Genomic DNA, 15,461 nt, shown 5'->3' with positions numbered 1-15,461 from the left:
CAATGCAATCCCAGCCTATTCGTTGCTTACTTGCACTCGTAAACTTGCAATATTCCTGCTGAAAGAGACCCAAATAAATTCCGCCATCATTTACTGTCATTATTACTTTCATGAAGGGTATCTCAACGACGTTTATCTTGTGTTCGTAACCTGCAAGATGAAGTATTTAACTTTGAAAAAGGATAAATGGTAGTCGTTACGTTTCAACTCATGGTTGGGGTAGCAAGGTTGTGGGGGGGAAAAGGCGCTTAAGGATGGGCGGGAGGGATAGGGGAGGGCAAGGACAGATGGAATAGGGGGACTTGGGATGGAGTGAGGAGGTTACGCGCCAAGAGGCCACTGGAGACGCTCAGGCATTCATTCCCCCCTTCTATATCAGTCTCTCATGCAGCTAACCTCCTCCACCTTCATTCGATCTGCCGGCACAGCGCATGACCGTTTTTGTAGTCGTGTTCACGGGAATATTTAAACTAATAATTTCGTGAATGAAATCATCCAAATAATTCAAGCTTTGTCACTTCGTTAATCTCACAATTAACAGTCATGTTCGATTACCATTCATATTATGAACGAAGCCAACATGAATTTGTTTACATTTCACACATACAAAACCTGTGAACGAATGATATATTCTTAAAGTTCAATTATTTTGTCATTGTATTCATGTTCATTACATATAACTTTGGTATTCATGATGTGCCACGCTAGAAGGATAAATCAGTCATTGATGACGAAATATTTATTGTGAGTGACAGTGTCGAAGTTGCGAATAAACAACGGAATTTGGCGAAATCAATGGGACCTTTCGTGATATTGTTTACATCTCTATTGCATTAGCTTATCGTTGGGCCTAATTCAGTAAATAATTTATATCATCATCGTGATTGACATCACTCACTCATGTCATATTCATGCATCAGAAACGAAGAGATTCTATGCCCACTTTTAACTGAACTATTAAGTACTCATCGCGCTTCGGCATAAGTTATTGCTTTGCGGTCGTGTCATCCGAATCAGCTGATACTCCGAGTTGAAATTTCATATTTGGCGCGCATTTACGTGAATCGGCGCGGACCAATGAGAAAGCGGCACCGATGGCTGAGCATTCCAATGGTTGCCAGGGTCATTGTTCCCAGGCGCCTAATTTACCCTCGTATCTTGTGCACCGGACAAAGCTTCAGAATCCGGTAGAACTAAATTGGTAGTGAATAATGCAGTGATGCCTACGATATTTATTTCATCCGTTTTCATGTTAATTTAACGAAATAAAAGCCAATGTTTACATTTCATATTTTCGCCGAGGTATCCATGAAGTTTTGGAAGACAGCCCGCCAAGTTTGGACCAATCAGCGCGCCTCCTGCCTTTGACTCCGCCCATCTGTTTTGGCGGCCAGCTGCCTGGCTGCCGCGGCCATCTCTTCATTGCTCTCTTGAAGTAGCTCCATTGAAACATGCACTCTGAGCTCTGAGTTAGTGATCGAAATAATTTCTCAAGGTAACTGAAATTTTATTCTGCTCATCGGGGATTGTGATGGTGTGGCTTTCTTTAACCGTGTATATGTGACTAATGTGTGGATATACTAACCAGGAGCCGTGAAAAGAGGAAGGTAAGTGAGTTATGCTCAGGACATCTGTGGCATAGTTGTCCCGGTAGTCCCCCGTCCAGGAAACTTCATTTTGGCGGGTTATTTTCCGAATATTTTTTCATGAATTTCGTTTTACTGCACATAGTAGAGTTAATTGGTCAATCAGGGACAGCGGAAGGCAGGCATGGCTCGGAGACATAAGGAAACATGGATCATTTTGTCGAAATCAACGTGATCAATCTCACAGTTGTCCTGGCGCTCGGATTATCGTCAGTCGCCTCCGGGTCACAAAGGAACTGATTTTTGTTTTGCGTTAGTAAGGCATCTAGTTATTCCTACGGCGTTTATTCCTCAGGGTTATTGTAGGACTACGTCTTTCGGCGGTGCTTTGGCGGATTTAAAGCATAGAATGTTCCTAGTGGTTGCCTGGTGGGGGTCGAAGTTTGGTGGGGGGTAAGGCGGGTTGGCGGGCAAAACCCGGGTCCTTCACCCGGCCTGCCCATTCCACCGCTAGATTTTGCCCTCCATCCACGACGCATTAGGCGTTTTCGTGTTCATGACTCCATATATTGATGCGAGGATAATATTGCTTTGTACTGGAACCACGTTGTTAGGTATTTTGTTATCCTCTTCTAGTTAAAATTGCCACCAAATGTGCCCATCCCTCTACGTTGTGGTGTCCACAACGCGGGAAGTATAGCAGCTTGACAAATTTGGTAAATGCCGTAAAGGGCCTGTTTTATTGAGTATTATTTCATCTCTTCTCGATTTTGGCGGAATGCCCATGCCACAGACTTAATCTGGTAAGACTTTTAGAGGAAATTTAAAGTTCCATGAAATTATTTGGGATATCTTCCACGTTGGTATGATCCTGAGCAGAGGACGAGAAGCGGGGGTTGGTTATCCTGCCTCTTACTAATCCTGTTCATGACGTCATAAATGCAAAATTTCGTGCCTTGATTGAGCTTTATAATATCGTTACAGCATGCCCTTTAATGTGGAAGGATTGTGTATGGTATTTTTTGTTACTAAACACTTCTTGTTAATAATGAAGGTGGCGTGTTGGCTGAACACTCAAAACTTAATGCTACTGCTCGGGTGATTTTATGCCAACTGGTTATGGCCTGGACTTTTTTTTTTTTTTTTCCCGCAAGGAGGAAGGCTCTCTTATAATTAGGATTATTGCTGTATTATGCATGCATTTCCTTCGCATGTGTTAACTCCAGGCTGGACTAGCTTAATGCTTTGAAGTTAGACTGGTTGTGGAGATACGAATGCTCACCATGATATGAAGTTTTCAATTAATATTTGCATTAAACAGGCATGAATAATGCTGTGATATCCTCAAGGCAAACCTGTTAGAATAAGCAGATAGCATAATATATGGTATATTTTGTTGCACACGTGGGTGATTCAAACTTGAATCTCTTGGGTTAGGTTTTTGGAATAACTCATAGATAATCTAAGTTCATAGCCAAGTTTATTAGGAACCATGTTGAATCCACAACATTGGATTTGTAAAGTTGAGCTAAGATAGTTTCAGACCTAATGGAAACTTGCCAAGCCTAATACTAAGCATTCTCTCTAAGTCTAACATGATCAGATTATGCATGGAACTTATAGGCATACCTTACGTAGGCAGAACCTTGTTTGGAGTGCATTGTAATTAACAATTTACCTTTTTTCAGGCCCTGTTAGCATCACCAGACTATTGTCGCAACACACACACACACACACAGCCTGATGTCTCAGATTCAGAGAAGGTAGGTCATGCATGGTTGTACTTTATGGTCATATGTGTGGTTTGGAATTTTAATAGAGATTTTATAACTTGAAAAAGTCTGGATTAAAGCAGATTCCCAGCTTTACAAACGGTATATTTTTGTATTGATTTTCTTCCTCATTTTCTTTTTAAGCTAGAGTAAGCATTGCATAAATGCAACACTGTATGTTAGCATGTTTTTACAGGCAGAAGAATGTACCTCTATCAACTCGAACGAAACCAGCTATTTTAAGAGCACGGAAGAGAAAGGTTTCTGAAAATGATGACAGTGGAAAAGAAGTGAAGCAGTCACGGATTGAAACCACAGAAATGGTAAGCCGCCTTTCACTTTTATATTTTAAATAGCTTGGTGATGAAAACTTGTCAGGAAGTCAAGCTATGAGAGGAGAATAGGCAATGGCTGTTGTGTAATGCACATGAAAGTGACAATGTTGGTGGGTATGTTGGAATGTTAGTTTGGTAACCATTCTGTAAATCATTTGTTAAATCTGACAAAATTGATGTTTGTATTGATTCAAATTTTTGTCATGAGGGTTTTAATGGGTAGGTACAAAATTGTTTTGGATGTGAAGTAGTGGAAGATGCCTAAGTTATTGTAACAGGTGTCAACTGAAATACTATACTGTAATGCTAAGAGCAGGTATGGTGGTGTTTTAGAAATCCCCATTATTATTAAGCTTTTGTATTGGAAATCAGCAGGAACTGCAAACAACTTATCAGCAGTCAACAACTTGATAAATTTATTCAGCTATGTGTCTGGAAAGCAGATAGTCTCCATTCCACATCATTTGCTCTAACATACTATCAGTGATAAGACTTAATTTATTCTTTAGCTAAACTGGAATTTTATCTGGAAATATATCTATTTGTCCTTAGCCTCAACCACTGGGTGACGTAACTTCCAGTCTCAATGTTGAGAAGGAGAGAGCAATAACACCAGAGACACCAGTTCCTGAAACTTGGAATAAGTAAGTTATTTATGCCTCTTATTTCATGTATGTGTGTTAGACCTCTGTTATCTAATTTTGTGTTAGGTGTTTTATACAATATATTGTGTATTATTATACTAATTTAATACTTAAGTTGCTGCTTACATTTTCTTAGTCTTATTCTTTTGTGCACCATTTTCAGGTTCCGGGGTTTAACATGTATTCCCACGCCCCCGTCTTCTCGTAAATTACCTCTTCCTAAGTTAAACTGGGCAGATCAGAGTCAAGTTTGGACGCTAATGTGTCGTAAAGATCGTCTGTACCCCAGGCGATCAGATTACCTCACACAACATCCGTCTTTACAAGCTCGAATGAGAGCGATATTACTAGATTGGTTGACGGAGGTTTGTATGCTTTCACCTGCGTACTTTGGTTTTGAAATTACTTATATTTTATGGTTTCTTATTTCACTGTGGATTTGAAATTACCTATAGTTTGTGGTTCCTTTTTCCGTGAAAGTGTAGTACTATTGTATACAGCCCTTAAAACTTATTTGGAGACATGAAGGTTGGTTATTAGTGACTTATTTTTACATGCAATAATGGCATCGCTGCATATTTACAAGTTATCTTTATTTGGTCAAATTTATTCTTTTAGGTGTGTGAGGTACATAAACTACACAGAGAAACATACTATTTAGCAACAGACTTCATAGATCGATATCTAACAGCATCACAAGATGTGCCAAAGCAACAGCTACAACTTATAGGTAAGTTTTTTTTTCTTAATCCAATAATGCTTCATTGTAATATGCTGCACTGTTGTAAGTTTTCTTTTTAGTTATACGAAGCTACGGCTTCTGGTGTGCAGATATTGTATTCATTAGAAATTTACTGAACCTTTTGAAATGCATATATGTAGCTGGGTCATTTTTGGGGACAATTATTTTAATTTTGATAAGTGATGAAACGTGTAAGTCAGTCGGTATTTTGCTCTTGTCTAATTTGACCTGTTGTCTAATTTGACACTGATTTTCTGTAATGTGGTTGACACTTTAGAGGAGAATTCTTAATTTGTTTTCAGGTATAACGTGTTTATTTATAGCAGCGAAAATTGAAGAAATATATCCCCCCAAGCTGTCTGATTTTTCATATGTGACTGACGGTGCGTGCACAGACAAGGAAATCCTAGAAAAGGAACTAGTCATCTTGAAGGTAAGTTGGAATGCAACTTGTGATTTTATTGTCAGTGTTTTTAGTTCATACATAATTTATGCATTATACATAGGTTAAACTTAAGATTCTTGTACTCCCTCAGAATGAGTCATGTGGTGATGTAGGGTAAGTTACATGAAGGTTTTAGAAGTTAAATGGAGGTCATTTTCTTCCTCTCGTAAATATTGGTAAAATTTTTTATTGAATTAACCAAATGGGCCACTTACGACATTCAAGCTTTGTTTCAGTCAGTGATATTTTTGGATCATCAGTAGTTGAACATTTCTTGTTTTAGGCAATAATTCACTGTGTGTATTCATTCATTTAATAGTACTAAAGAGTTTTGAGTATAGAAACTACTATAGTTGCGAAGAATGAAGAAAAAAAAGTATTGGGAAGATATGTCAACATGGTAACAGATATCTTAACATTTAGGTTGTATATGTTTTAGCAGAAGCATTGTGAATTCTGTAAATTATAATAACTGTATCATGATTTTGAGAGGAATTAATGTCAAACTAAACAAGGCTCATTGCAATGGGCTGCTACCATTGCATTCTCAGTCAAGATCAGCAGTTATTGTGTTGCGCAAGTAGATAGATGGCTTTCTTCTCTACCAAACTAGAAATAATTCTCTTTATTTTGAGTTCATTGTTAGTGGTAGGTCAGTTCATCTCTGTCAAGTCTTCAAAGTTTTTAAAATCTTATTAGACGAAAGCTTTAGTATGTATTTAATTCATAAGGGATGTAGTTAGATTAGCTTGCCTAGGGAATGGGATTTATATTGTTTTTAATAAATGACATTTGTTTTTAGCTGTATAAAGGTAATATGAGGTTTAATAAACATTGTTTTGCTTTGTTTGATGCTCAGTGGAATTAATATGTAGGTGAGTGACCTCTTGTTCATCAAAGTGTTATGAGTGATTTAGATTGCCAGGAAAAATGATTGTGCAATGTCAGTTTGTTATTTTTTGTGGCTTCAGAACTTTTCATGAAATAAACCTGTTGGTATCCTTGTGTTGTTTCAGTCATATGTAACAAGCAAACATTCTAATCATAATATGGCAGTAGCATTTACTGCTTTAATGAAGTTATGAAGTTTTAAATTAAGTCAATTGATAAGGATGATTACAATGTTGAGAATTTCAATCATTGACAACAGGTGAAATATTTGAAAAGTAATGGTGAGGGTCATAATTTATGGATGATTAATTTGAGGAATTCTAAGGCAAACCATGTGGTTAATAAAGAAAAATACTCTTGTAGAGTTTTGAAAAATTGCTTGCATTGTTTGCTTGAAAACTGACTTTTCAACTAAAATTTTAATAATTAAGAAACTGGAAACATTAAGATTATGTTTTTTGTGGTAAGAAATTGAGTCACTGTTGACACGAAGATCTTCAGTTAAGTGAATAAGTAGTACTTCAGGACATGTAATGCATACAGTTGAGAATAGTTTTCCTTTTTAAGGTTACTAATTTTGTACTTCAAAGCATGCAAGCAAGTGCCTCCAAACCAACCACAGTGGGTTTATATATGCAAATTATCTGTGTAAACTAATGAAAACTCGCAACCTATGGGTCAAACATCCATTGCTAATCAGAATGTCATTATTCATGAATACTAAAGTGCAGCCTGGAAAGATACTCTTATGTATAGCTTGAAATTCTCCAGATGGGAGTAACTGGCTATTGCTACCAAAGACTGTAGTAATACAATCAGTGCTTTCTTTAATAAGCAGTCCCAAAATTGAAAGTCATAAATAAAATAAGGTGGTTCATGATTTTGGAAAATAATGAATACAACACCAAGTATCTTACAATAATCGGTTAACCAAGTTTTGTCTTTTAAGTTTTTATGTTAATTAGACTACAGTTACCTCAGTAGTATTATAATGACAAGGAATAATACAAGAATTCAGTGGCAGTAATGCTGTGATTTCTGAGTTAGATTACTGAAAGTACATATTCATCCCCAACAGGAATGGTTTCTTTTGAACTGCATAGAAATACTGCAATGTCATAATTGGTAAAACCTGAATGACCCATTAGTTATGATGTTGCTAAGATTTTATTGGTAATGAATAGCAAGTAGGTATGGTATCCCATTAGTGGGGACACTGCTGTTTATTTTGTATGGTGCACTAGTTGAATTGGGCACTAAAAGTTATTAGTTGGTCCCTGTGTCTGCCACTTTGTTCCCATCAGTTCTCTTTGGTCTTTTCCTGCATAGCCGTCCAACTTCTTGATTCATGCTCTTTCACTTGAAGGGCAAATCCTTTGGGTGAGCATGATGAGAACGAAGAAATGTGACTAGTAGTTTGTCCTGTTATATTAATTTATTGTAATAATCTTTTAGAGACTTCAGTTAACCATCTGGCTATCTGGGGTATGTGCTGTTTTGATGTTTGATCTGTTTTTTGATACCCTACCCTGTGTGGGTGTGATCCTCATTTGTCAGGCACTCAAGAGGGAGCCAAACTGCTCCTGCTTCCCAAAGTTACATACAATCCTCTCTAGATGGACTATTTGCTTCTTGTCACTTATGAATCCCACTTGAGTAAAAGTTTTGTTGAATTGAGACACTACAAAATCCTTTTAAGCACTGAACAAACAAACAACTAAAAAGAAACCTTTTTGCTAGAGGTAATTATTGTGAAGTGAATAACCTCGTGAAGCAGACTGTCAGGGGTAGGTTTGGACCAGCTGTGGTAAAGCTGGTAGTTATTCTAGGTTGGTCAAAGTACACAATTCTCTCAATTTCTCAAGTTGGTGGTAGTTTTTTTATTTATTTATTTATTTATAGTCTGATATTTAAGTGTCAGGCTGTGGAAATGTTACTTTTCCCAGTTCAGCCATATCATAGAGTCTGTGTTCTCAACTCATGGAGCTGGACTTAACTGGTTTGTTTGTAAAAAAATATATTTATGCGGATACAAAATTTATACATATCCTGTTTTCCAAATACTGACAACTAAAACATTTTTTGCCAGAAACTGAATTGGGATCTCTCCCCCGTGACTTCCAACTGCTGGTTAAATACTTATCTACAGCTGGCTCAAGAATTGGTGCAGAAGGAATCCAGCAAAGAAGAAAATGCTAATGACAACCACAGTTTTATGTTTCCACAATATTCTCCTCTCACATTTGTCCAGGTTTGTGGTGCATGATTAATTTTTCTGATGTAAGACAACAGATTCTTGATTTTGTGTTTGATCGTCGACTGCTTATATATTTCATATACTGTACAGTATGATGTTTTCTTGTAAATCTTTTTTGCCACATTTTCCTGGGTTCAGGTATTTAATGTTACTTCCAGTAAGGATGTTGTAGGGTATGAACACTAAATCTTCTTGAACAGATAAGAATATGGAGCTTAGTATGCTTTATATACATATACAGGCAGTCCCCGGGTTACGACGGGGGTTCCGTTCTTGAGACGCGTCGTAAGCGGAACATTGTCAAAAATCCTAAGAAAACTTTACTTTCAATGCTTTAGGTGCATTCAAAACTATGTAAACTGCATTCTTATTGCATTTTTCATAAAAAAAAAAAAAAAATTGAAATATTGATTATTTTGCATTTTTGGCGTCATATTTCATCTGCCAGATCAGCGTTTGTAGGCGTCGTAACTCTGGAACATGCGTTGTAACCCTGGAAATAATTTCTGATGAATATAATTGAAATGCGTCGTAACCTCGGAACGTAAGCCGAGACCGTCGTACCCGGGGACTGCCTGTGTACTCTTGTAAGACATCCTTTCCATATTTTACCAGTGATCAGGAGCACAGAAATAATGGTCGTAATGTTCAAATAGTGTTTTATGGGCCTTTTATCTTCATATACTGTTGCATTATAGTAAAAGATGTTCATTGTTACATCTTTATGAGGTTTTCATTTTTGTCACTGGATATGTCATTTGAAGACAGCATTAATGTTTCCTTTTAGAATATTCAGTTGTCTATTATGTAGGTGCTTGATAAGGTTGGTACAACAATCACATTTTTTATTTTTCTCTCAAAGTTGGGATGTCAGGTTCCATATGTATGTAAACTTGAAATGGAATACTAGGTCAAGGGCAAATATCTCACATTACTAGTCATTCTTGTGAGCAAAAATTTAAGGGCAGTGCAAAATAGAAGACATGAGAAGAATGCAGTTATATTTCCTTTTTTGTCATCATTAATTATGGAATTAGATGTGCTTTGCATACTTGAAACATGGTTTACCAGCAACTATACCATAAATAGATTTAATTTATTGTGCTTAGCGCCTCAGTGGCGTGGTTGGTTTGGTGTTTGCTTCTCACCTCGGTGGTCACGGGTTCGATTCTCGGCCATTCCATTGAGGAGTGAGAGATGTGTATTTCTGGTGGTAGAAGTTCACTCTCGACGTGGTACGGAAGTCACGTAAAGCCGTTGGTCCCGTTGCTGAATAACCACTGGTTCCATGCAACGTAAAAACACCATACAAACACAAATTTATTGTGATTTAATTAATTCTGGCATGGTAGTGAAGCGAAATTGTATCTTTTATCTACAGGTTGCGAGATTATTGGATTTGTGCACCTTGGATATGTCCAGTTTAAACTTCACGTCCAGTTTGATCGCAGCAGCAGCCATGTGTTATACGATGCCCCCTCAGTTGGCCAGTCGTGTGTCTGGTTATTCGACTGAGGATTTTCAGGAATGCTGTGACTGGATGGCAGCTTTTGCCATGACAGTTCATGAGATGGGTCCAGTTCAGCTGAAGGCTTTCAGTCAAGTTCCTCAAGATGATATCCATAACATCCAAACACATTCAGTGGACTTAGAGACTTTGGTTAGTATTTTTTATATTGATATGTGATCATGGAAATTTATTTATACATGAGGTGCATACAGGCGAGGGGGATGATATCTAAGAAATAGGTAATCTAACCTGATAGAAGTCAATGTGCAAACAAAAATGCTCTGAATATAGTGTGGCTTAGTGAATTATGTTGACAGATTTATAGCAGATTTCGTGTTATAAAAGACGTAGAATCATGACTTGCATTGTGTGGATCAAAATTGTGCAGTTTTGAACAATTTTAAGATTAGCATGAACTAATTTTTGACTAAATGTATTAGCGATTTATGTATAAACCGATAGTTTTTCATATTTAAAAAATTTCCTACGAATCATTTTTTAACAGTTGCATTTTTCACAGGAACGAGCACAAATTAGACTAAGCCAGATTCGGTCGTTGTCGTCGCGTAAAAGTCCACAGATGACTGAGGTTTCTGCTGGATTACTCACTCCTCCAAAAACTGATGAGAAGAGTCGGTATCTAGAAGAGTATAGCGGATAAGCTGATGTCTGGATTCTACACCTGCATGGAGGCATCATTTCAATCTTTCCTGTAGTCATTGTCTGCATGATCTCCCATAAGGTAGATAGGGGTGCAACCCTTGAGATTTCCTCAAGTTGCAGAATTGGAGATAGTATAAGTCCGTAATTTACTGTAATGACTGCATGTATGATGACCTCATTGAATCAGTTTAATATATACATATCAGGCTGTTGTTGCCATGCTTACATATCATAGGGATTTGTTAGACCTAAGTTAAATTACATGAAAATGAAAAAAAATATTCCCCGGTTCAGCTTGCATACTAATACTGTATGTATTATTAGCTTAAAAATGTTATTAATAGATTAATTTATGATTTTTGAAAAATTGTTCACTGGTGGAATTTTAGTCAGGAGGTATGAAAGATGATTTTTGATGTAAGTAAAAAATTGTGATCACCTTAATTTATTAACCCTAAAGAATTTCATATTTTCGTATTGTTATACAGTAGTTGGGTTTTTATTATTAATTTATAGTAGCTTGTATATATCCATATAGGTTTCAAAAACATTTGTAACCAAAAAACTGTGTTAGGAGGCAGGATAAATACTATTGTATTTTTCACTTCAGAATGTTGCAATAGGAGAAATTCTGCTGCCATAAAAACAGGCTGTGTACATAGCGATGTCTTAGGCCTGGCAGAACAATTCTAGTCTATTCCTACGAGAGAATTTTTTTTTTGTCTTTGTTTTTTTATGCCTTGTGCAATGATATATATGAAATGTACAATGCATTGCTTCCATAATTTCATTTTAATTCATTGGAAGCACTCATACACTGCCAGCTCATTTCCGGAGCTTTCTATATGTGCCTTATATGAGCTTTTTATATAATGTATATACAAAGTACTAAAAGTCTGGTTTGAGAGGTACATACTAATACTTGAATTTCAAATTGCACGGTCTGTGTGATGCTACAGGGCTTGGAAGTACTTTTCTTTTTGCAGTCTTCATGGCGGCATAGGAACTAGGGAATGATGTGTGTGGCTCCCTAGTTCCTTTTGATGTGTCTGTGCCAACTTGTAATACTGTATTTTCAAAATATCATGGGCATTTTATCTTCCTCTCCCTGACTGATTTTTTGAAATTGTGAGATGTTGAGGAGGTTTGGCCATTTCTGTAACAGGTATTATGTCCGTAATGTGTAATGAATAGTGTGAAGGAGTTTTCAAGTTTAAAAATCAAGTAAGTATACTTGTACTGGTGATTGTGACTCGTTAGAAACAAAGAGAGTCACAAAGTGAAGACATACTTTGGATTAATTTGATTGAATTACTAAGGAAAAGGACTCGTTTTCAAAAGTTTTTAGGAAATTTGTCTACATTTTAGTGGATTTTTATTTTTATTTTTTTTATCAGTCAACTGGTTAAAGCTTGGGGAAATATTCTTAGTTTATGATTATTTCTGCATGCTTTTGTAAGTTGTTTAAGGCTTTTTAAATGATGAAATTAAGAATTTTGATTATTCAGGTGAATTATGTATTAAATGAAAATTTGTAATTCTGAATTTCAATAAAGATTAAAACTCCTTTAGTGTTTTATCTTAAATTTTTAGAAATGTAAGTCAAAACATGTACTGTACAATTTGCTCTATAGAGAAAGTCCAACATTATGTATAGAGCATTGCAGTATTTTCTGAGTTAAAAGTTTAGCATTTAATATGTTGGAGAGTATTGATAAAGTACCACAAAATGTAGATGGTTCAGCTATCAAAACTTGCATCTCCAGTGTGCAAGATTAAGTACCCATTTTCTTATAAAGCAGTTAATTAAAAGTTAGGAATGCTGCTATTAAATCACAATTAACCAGTGTTGCAACCTAGCTGGTATTTGCCTGAATGCCTTGAGTTGGTGAACTGAAACCAACAACTTTAGCTTTTAGCTTTAACTTCAAGAATCTAGACTCAAATTAACATCTCAATATCAGGAAAATGTTTAGCTATGTGTAAAGCCATGATTGTTGTATGTGCAGTATTATTTGTAATCAAGACTATTAACTCTAATTTTTTATAGCTGATATCTAGTTTTTTATGCCCACAACCAGATTTGGAATTGCAATAACAACTTTTTTGAGTGCTGCAATAGAAAAATTTTGAGTAGATGGTGCTAAATGATAAAATATGTCTAATCCACAGTTCTTTTCCATCAGTTGATGTATTTTTGTTCTTTGTAGAACAAATTCGTAACTACTACATTTATGTTAAATTTGTATTAAGGCAATTTTAGATTTTATCAGTAGCATACAAATGAAATTCTTGATTATGGATTTCTACTTGTATTGTTTGTTATAAAATTTATAACATATGCTTCAAATCTTCCCTTGTCTGCTCACTGTTGGGGGTTGGCGTTGTCAGTGCATTAGGCGTTACTTAAGGTTCTTTGTAGTGTCCCATTGGCCCTAGCTGCACCCTCTTTCACTTCTTTTATTGTACCTCCATTCATATTTCTTCCCTCTTGACTCCATCATCCCTAATACATCGTCTCGGTGTGTAACTGTGGAGTTTTCCCCGTTACACCTTTGAAACCGTATGGTTGATTTCAATTTCAGCAATGAATGGCCTAAGGTTCCAGCATTTGGCCATTGGCCTAATTCTATAATTCAATTTCAGTTTCTCCCTAGTCTTCTAATCTAATCATCCAACTAAACATAGTTCGATATTGGCGGAAGTAATATAAATTCAATTCAAAAGACTACTGGCAAATTGTAAAGTAAAATGTTACAGAAAATTCTTTTTAGTTACTGAATCTCAGAACCAGTATATACACAACTTTTAATAATAACAGGAGAAGTTGTATCATGGAGTCATATTTCAGGTACTTTCATTGAGTCCCAGCTCCACTTGCAAAGTACAACTTAGTAAAATTTTTCAATTTGTAATTTTAAAAGATGCACTGAATTTTGTTAAATTGAATCTTATGAGTTGTGAATCTTAGCATGGTTTATGGTTAATCTTTACTGATGATAATAGTGTGGTTACACTGTTTATAATGGGATGTATACCGAGAAATAGTCACGGATTGATGTACATGCAAAACTAGTTCTAGATGCCTCTCAAGTTTGTCAGAAAAATACATTAAAAGGTTCATTATAACATTGTCCTGCTTCCCTGTTGGGATACCATTATTTCGCAGTATAGTGATGGTGCTTGTGGTCCATTGAAATGTCTTCTTGTTTTATGTCCCTTTGGTTTCCTTTGCTGTTCACCATCTTTACCTTGCTTCCATTGTTATTCAGGCAAGCTGCACTAGAACAATTGCGATTTGGGAGTGAGAATTCAGATGCTTTTTTTCTTAAGATCTTGTTCCAGCTGTAGTGGTAATTTTTGGTTAATTTATATTGTAATTGCAGATTGGATTAATATTAGGAGTTAGGGCCTACAGTCAGTTTTGTCATTCTCAAAAAATATACCTAGTTACTTTGCTGGTTTTGGAAACCTGTGATAACCCAGACATGAGATTATATAAGCCCATTTCCTTTGTATCTGCAAGCTTCATGTACGTACTTACACAAGGCTCATCAGTGGTAGCCTGCATCAAATTTGAATGTTTCCCATCATATATTCAGGAGCACAAACCCTTTCACTCTGCAGGGATGGTTCCAGAGAGGGTACAGACTTTCTGGCCTTGAATAAAGTTGCCAGTCGTGACCTACCATAGTTGGGAAACTACCAGGTACAGGACTGTGTAGGATAACATGAACACAATGTGTGTAACAAGAAACGGTCAGAATCGACCGCATTTCTGTGGAATCGATCTCAGGTTAGTAACAAGATCCTTCTTGAGTTTATTGCTCTCCATTTCCCTCATACTTGTAAATATACTGGTTTCCACTTCACAGTGGAGTTTTTTTCTCTGTTTCACGTACTTATTTAAAAGTATCCATAAAAATTAAAAACTAGTCTTATTCTATAAAAACAGAACGTGATCAGACATCCAGCTTACTTGGAAGGCAGGTACGATTTGCCCCCAACGTAAACATTGCTTAACTAACTTCGTAATTAATATTCATACTTAGTACTACTTATATTAACAACAAGGATCAAATAAAAAGGACACAAATTAAACACGTTCATATATTCTCAAATATAAGTGGAAAACACAAAGTAATCGAACAGAAATATATCCTCTGAATTCAGTACATCAAATAAATTAAAACTTGTTAAAATCTACGGACAGACTGACTTGTTTCACCAACAAAGAAGATAGTATGTAATTGTTAATATCTTAGAAATAACATTTGTTTTTTTACATTTTCATTCCAATGAATAAATCATAAATATCCTTTCCTAAAATTCCTGAACCTTTTTCTCAATGTGAAACCTTTTCCAGACCATTAAGCGAAAATTCAGAGCAAAGCAGAAAAAATTACATTTATCGCTCTAAATCATGGCATGCAGGAATTCATTATCAAAAACCGAATTTGAACCATGAGAATATGAAAACAATGGCATTTATGTAAGCATTTAGAACAATAATTTTGGACATAAATTCTGTCATGGTGTACAGAATATAATAATGTATTTTGTAGGCCGAACAGAATTTATTAGTTTCACTAGGAACCTCAGCCACTATTAGTTTA

General features: G+C 36.0%; 2 protein-coding genes across 3 annotated transcripts in view; one reads left to right on the top strand and one right to left on the bottom strand.

The window, feature by feature from the left end:
• The window catches only part of LOC135208379 (AP-1 complex subunit mu-2-like), a 50,648-nt gene extending 50,215 nt beyond the window's left edge, over positions 1–433 (bottom strand). The window contains exons 1-2 of the mRNA XM_064240480.1: positions 397–433; positions 31–150 (exon numbers count right to left, since the gene is read on the bottom strand). Of these exons, the coding sequence (XP_064096550.1) occupies positions 31–150; positions 397–433 (157 nt within the window). The remainder of the gene's footprint in view (positions 1–30; positions 151–396) is intronic.
• Positions 434–1,339: 906 nt separating this feature from the next.
• Positions 1,340–12,412, top strand: LOC135208846 (G1/S-specific cyclin-E-like). 2 transcript variants are annotated; one of them, XM_064241421.1, is made up of 10 exons: positions 1,340–1,495; positions 3,275–3,349; positions 3,555–3,681; positions 4,246–4,337; positions 4,501–4,702; positions 4,956–5,067; positions 5,382–5,512; positions 8,505–8,666; positions 10,054–10,332; positions 10,703–12,412. In XM_064241421.1, exons 2-10 carry the CDS (start codon positions 3,330–3,332, stop codon positions 10,841–10,843), a joined length of 1,266 nt encoding a protein of 421 aa, XP_064097491.1. In that variant the 5' UTR covers positions 1,340–1,495; positions 3,275–3,329; the 3' UTR covers positions 10,844–12,412. The 2 variants fall into 2 exon arrangements, with proteins under 2 accessions (XP_064097491.1, XP_064097492.1); XM_064241422.1 differs by having other exon boundaries at positions 1,455–1,607.
• Positions 12,413–15,461: the final 3,049 nt, after the last annotated feature.

Source organism: Macrobrachium nipponense, chromosome 35 (genome assembly GCF_015104395.2).
Source record: "Macrobrachium nipponense isolate FS-2020 chromosome 35, ASM1510439v2, whole genome shotgun sequence".
NCBI classification, from domain to species: Eukaryota; Metazoa; Arthropoda; class Malacostraca; order Decapoda; family Palaemonidae; genus Macrobrachium; species Macrobrachium nipponense.
This window is presented reverse-complemented; position numbering and strand designations above follow the sequence as displayed.

What these genes read in the sequence shown, in the direction of transcription:
- LOC135208846 (XM_064241421.1), top strand. Translation starts at nt 3,330, where the DNA reads ATGTCTCAGATTCAGAGAAG. An exon ending in GTTCCTGAAACTTGGAATAA is followed by an intron (nt 4,338 to 4,500) that starts GTAAGTTATTTA and finishes CACCATTTTCAG; the next exon opens with GTTCCGGGGTTTAACATGTA. An exon ending in CAGTGGACTTAGAGACTTTG is followed by an intron (nt 10,333 to 10,702) that starts GTTAGTATTTTT and finishes CATTTTTCACAG; the next exon opens with GAACGAGCACAAATTAGACT.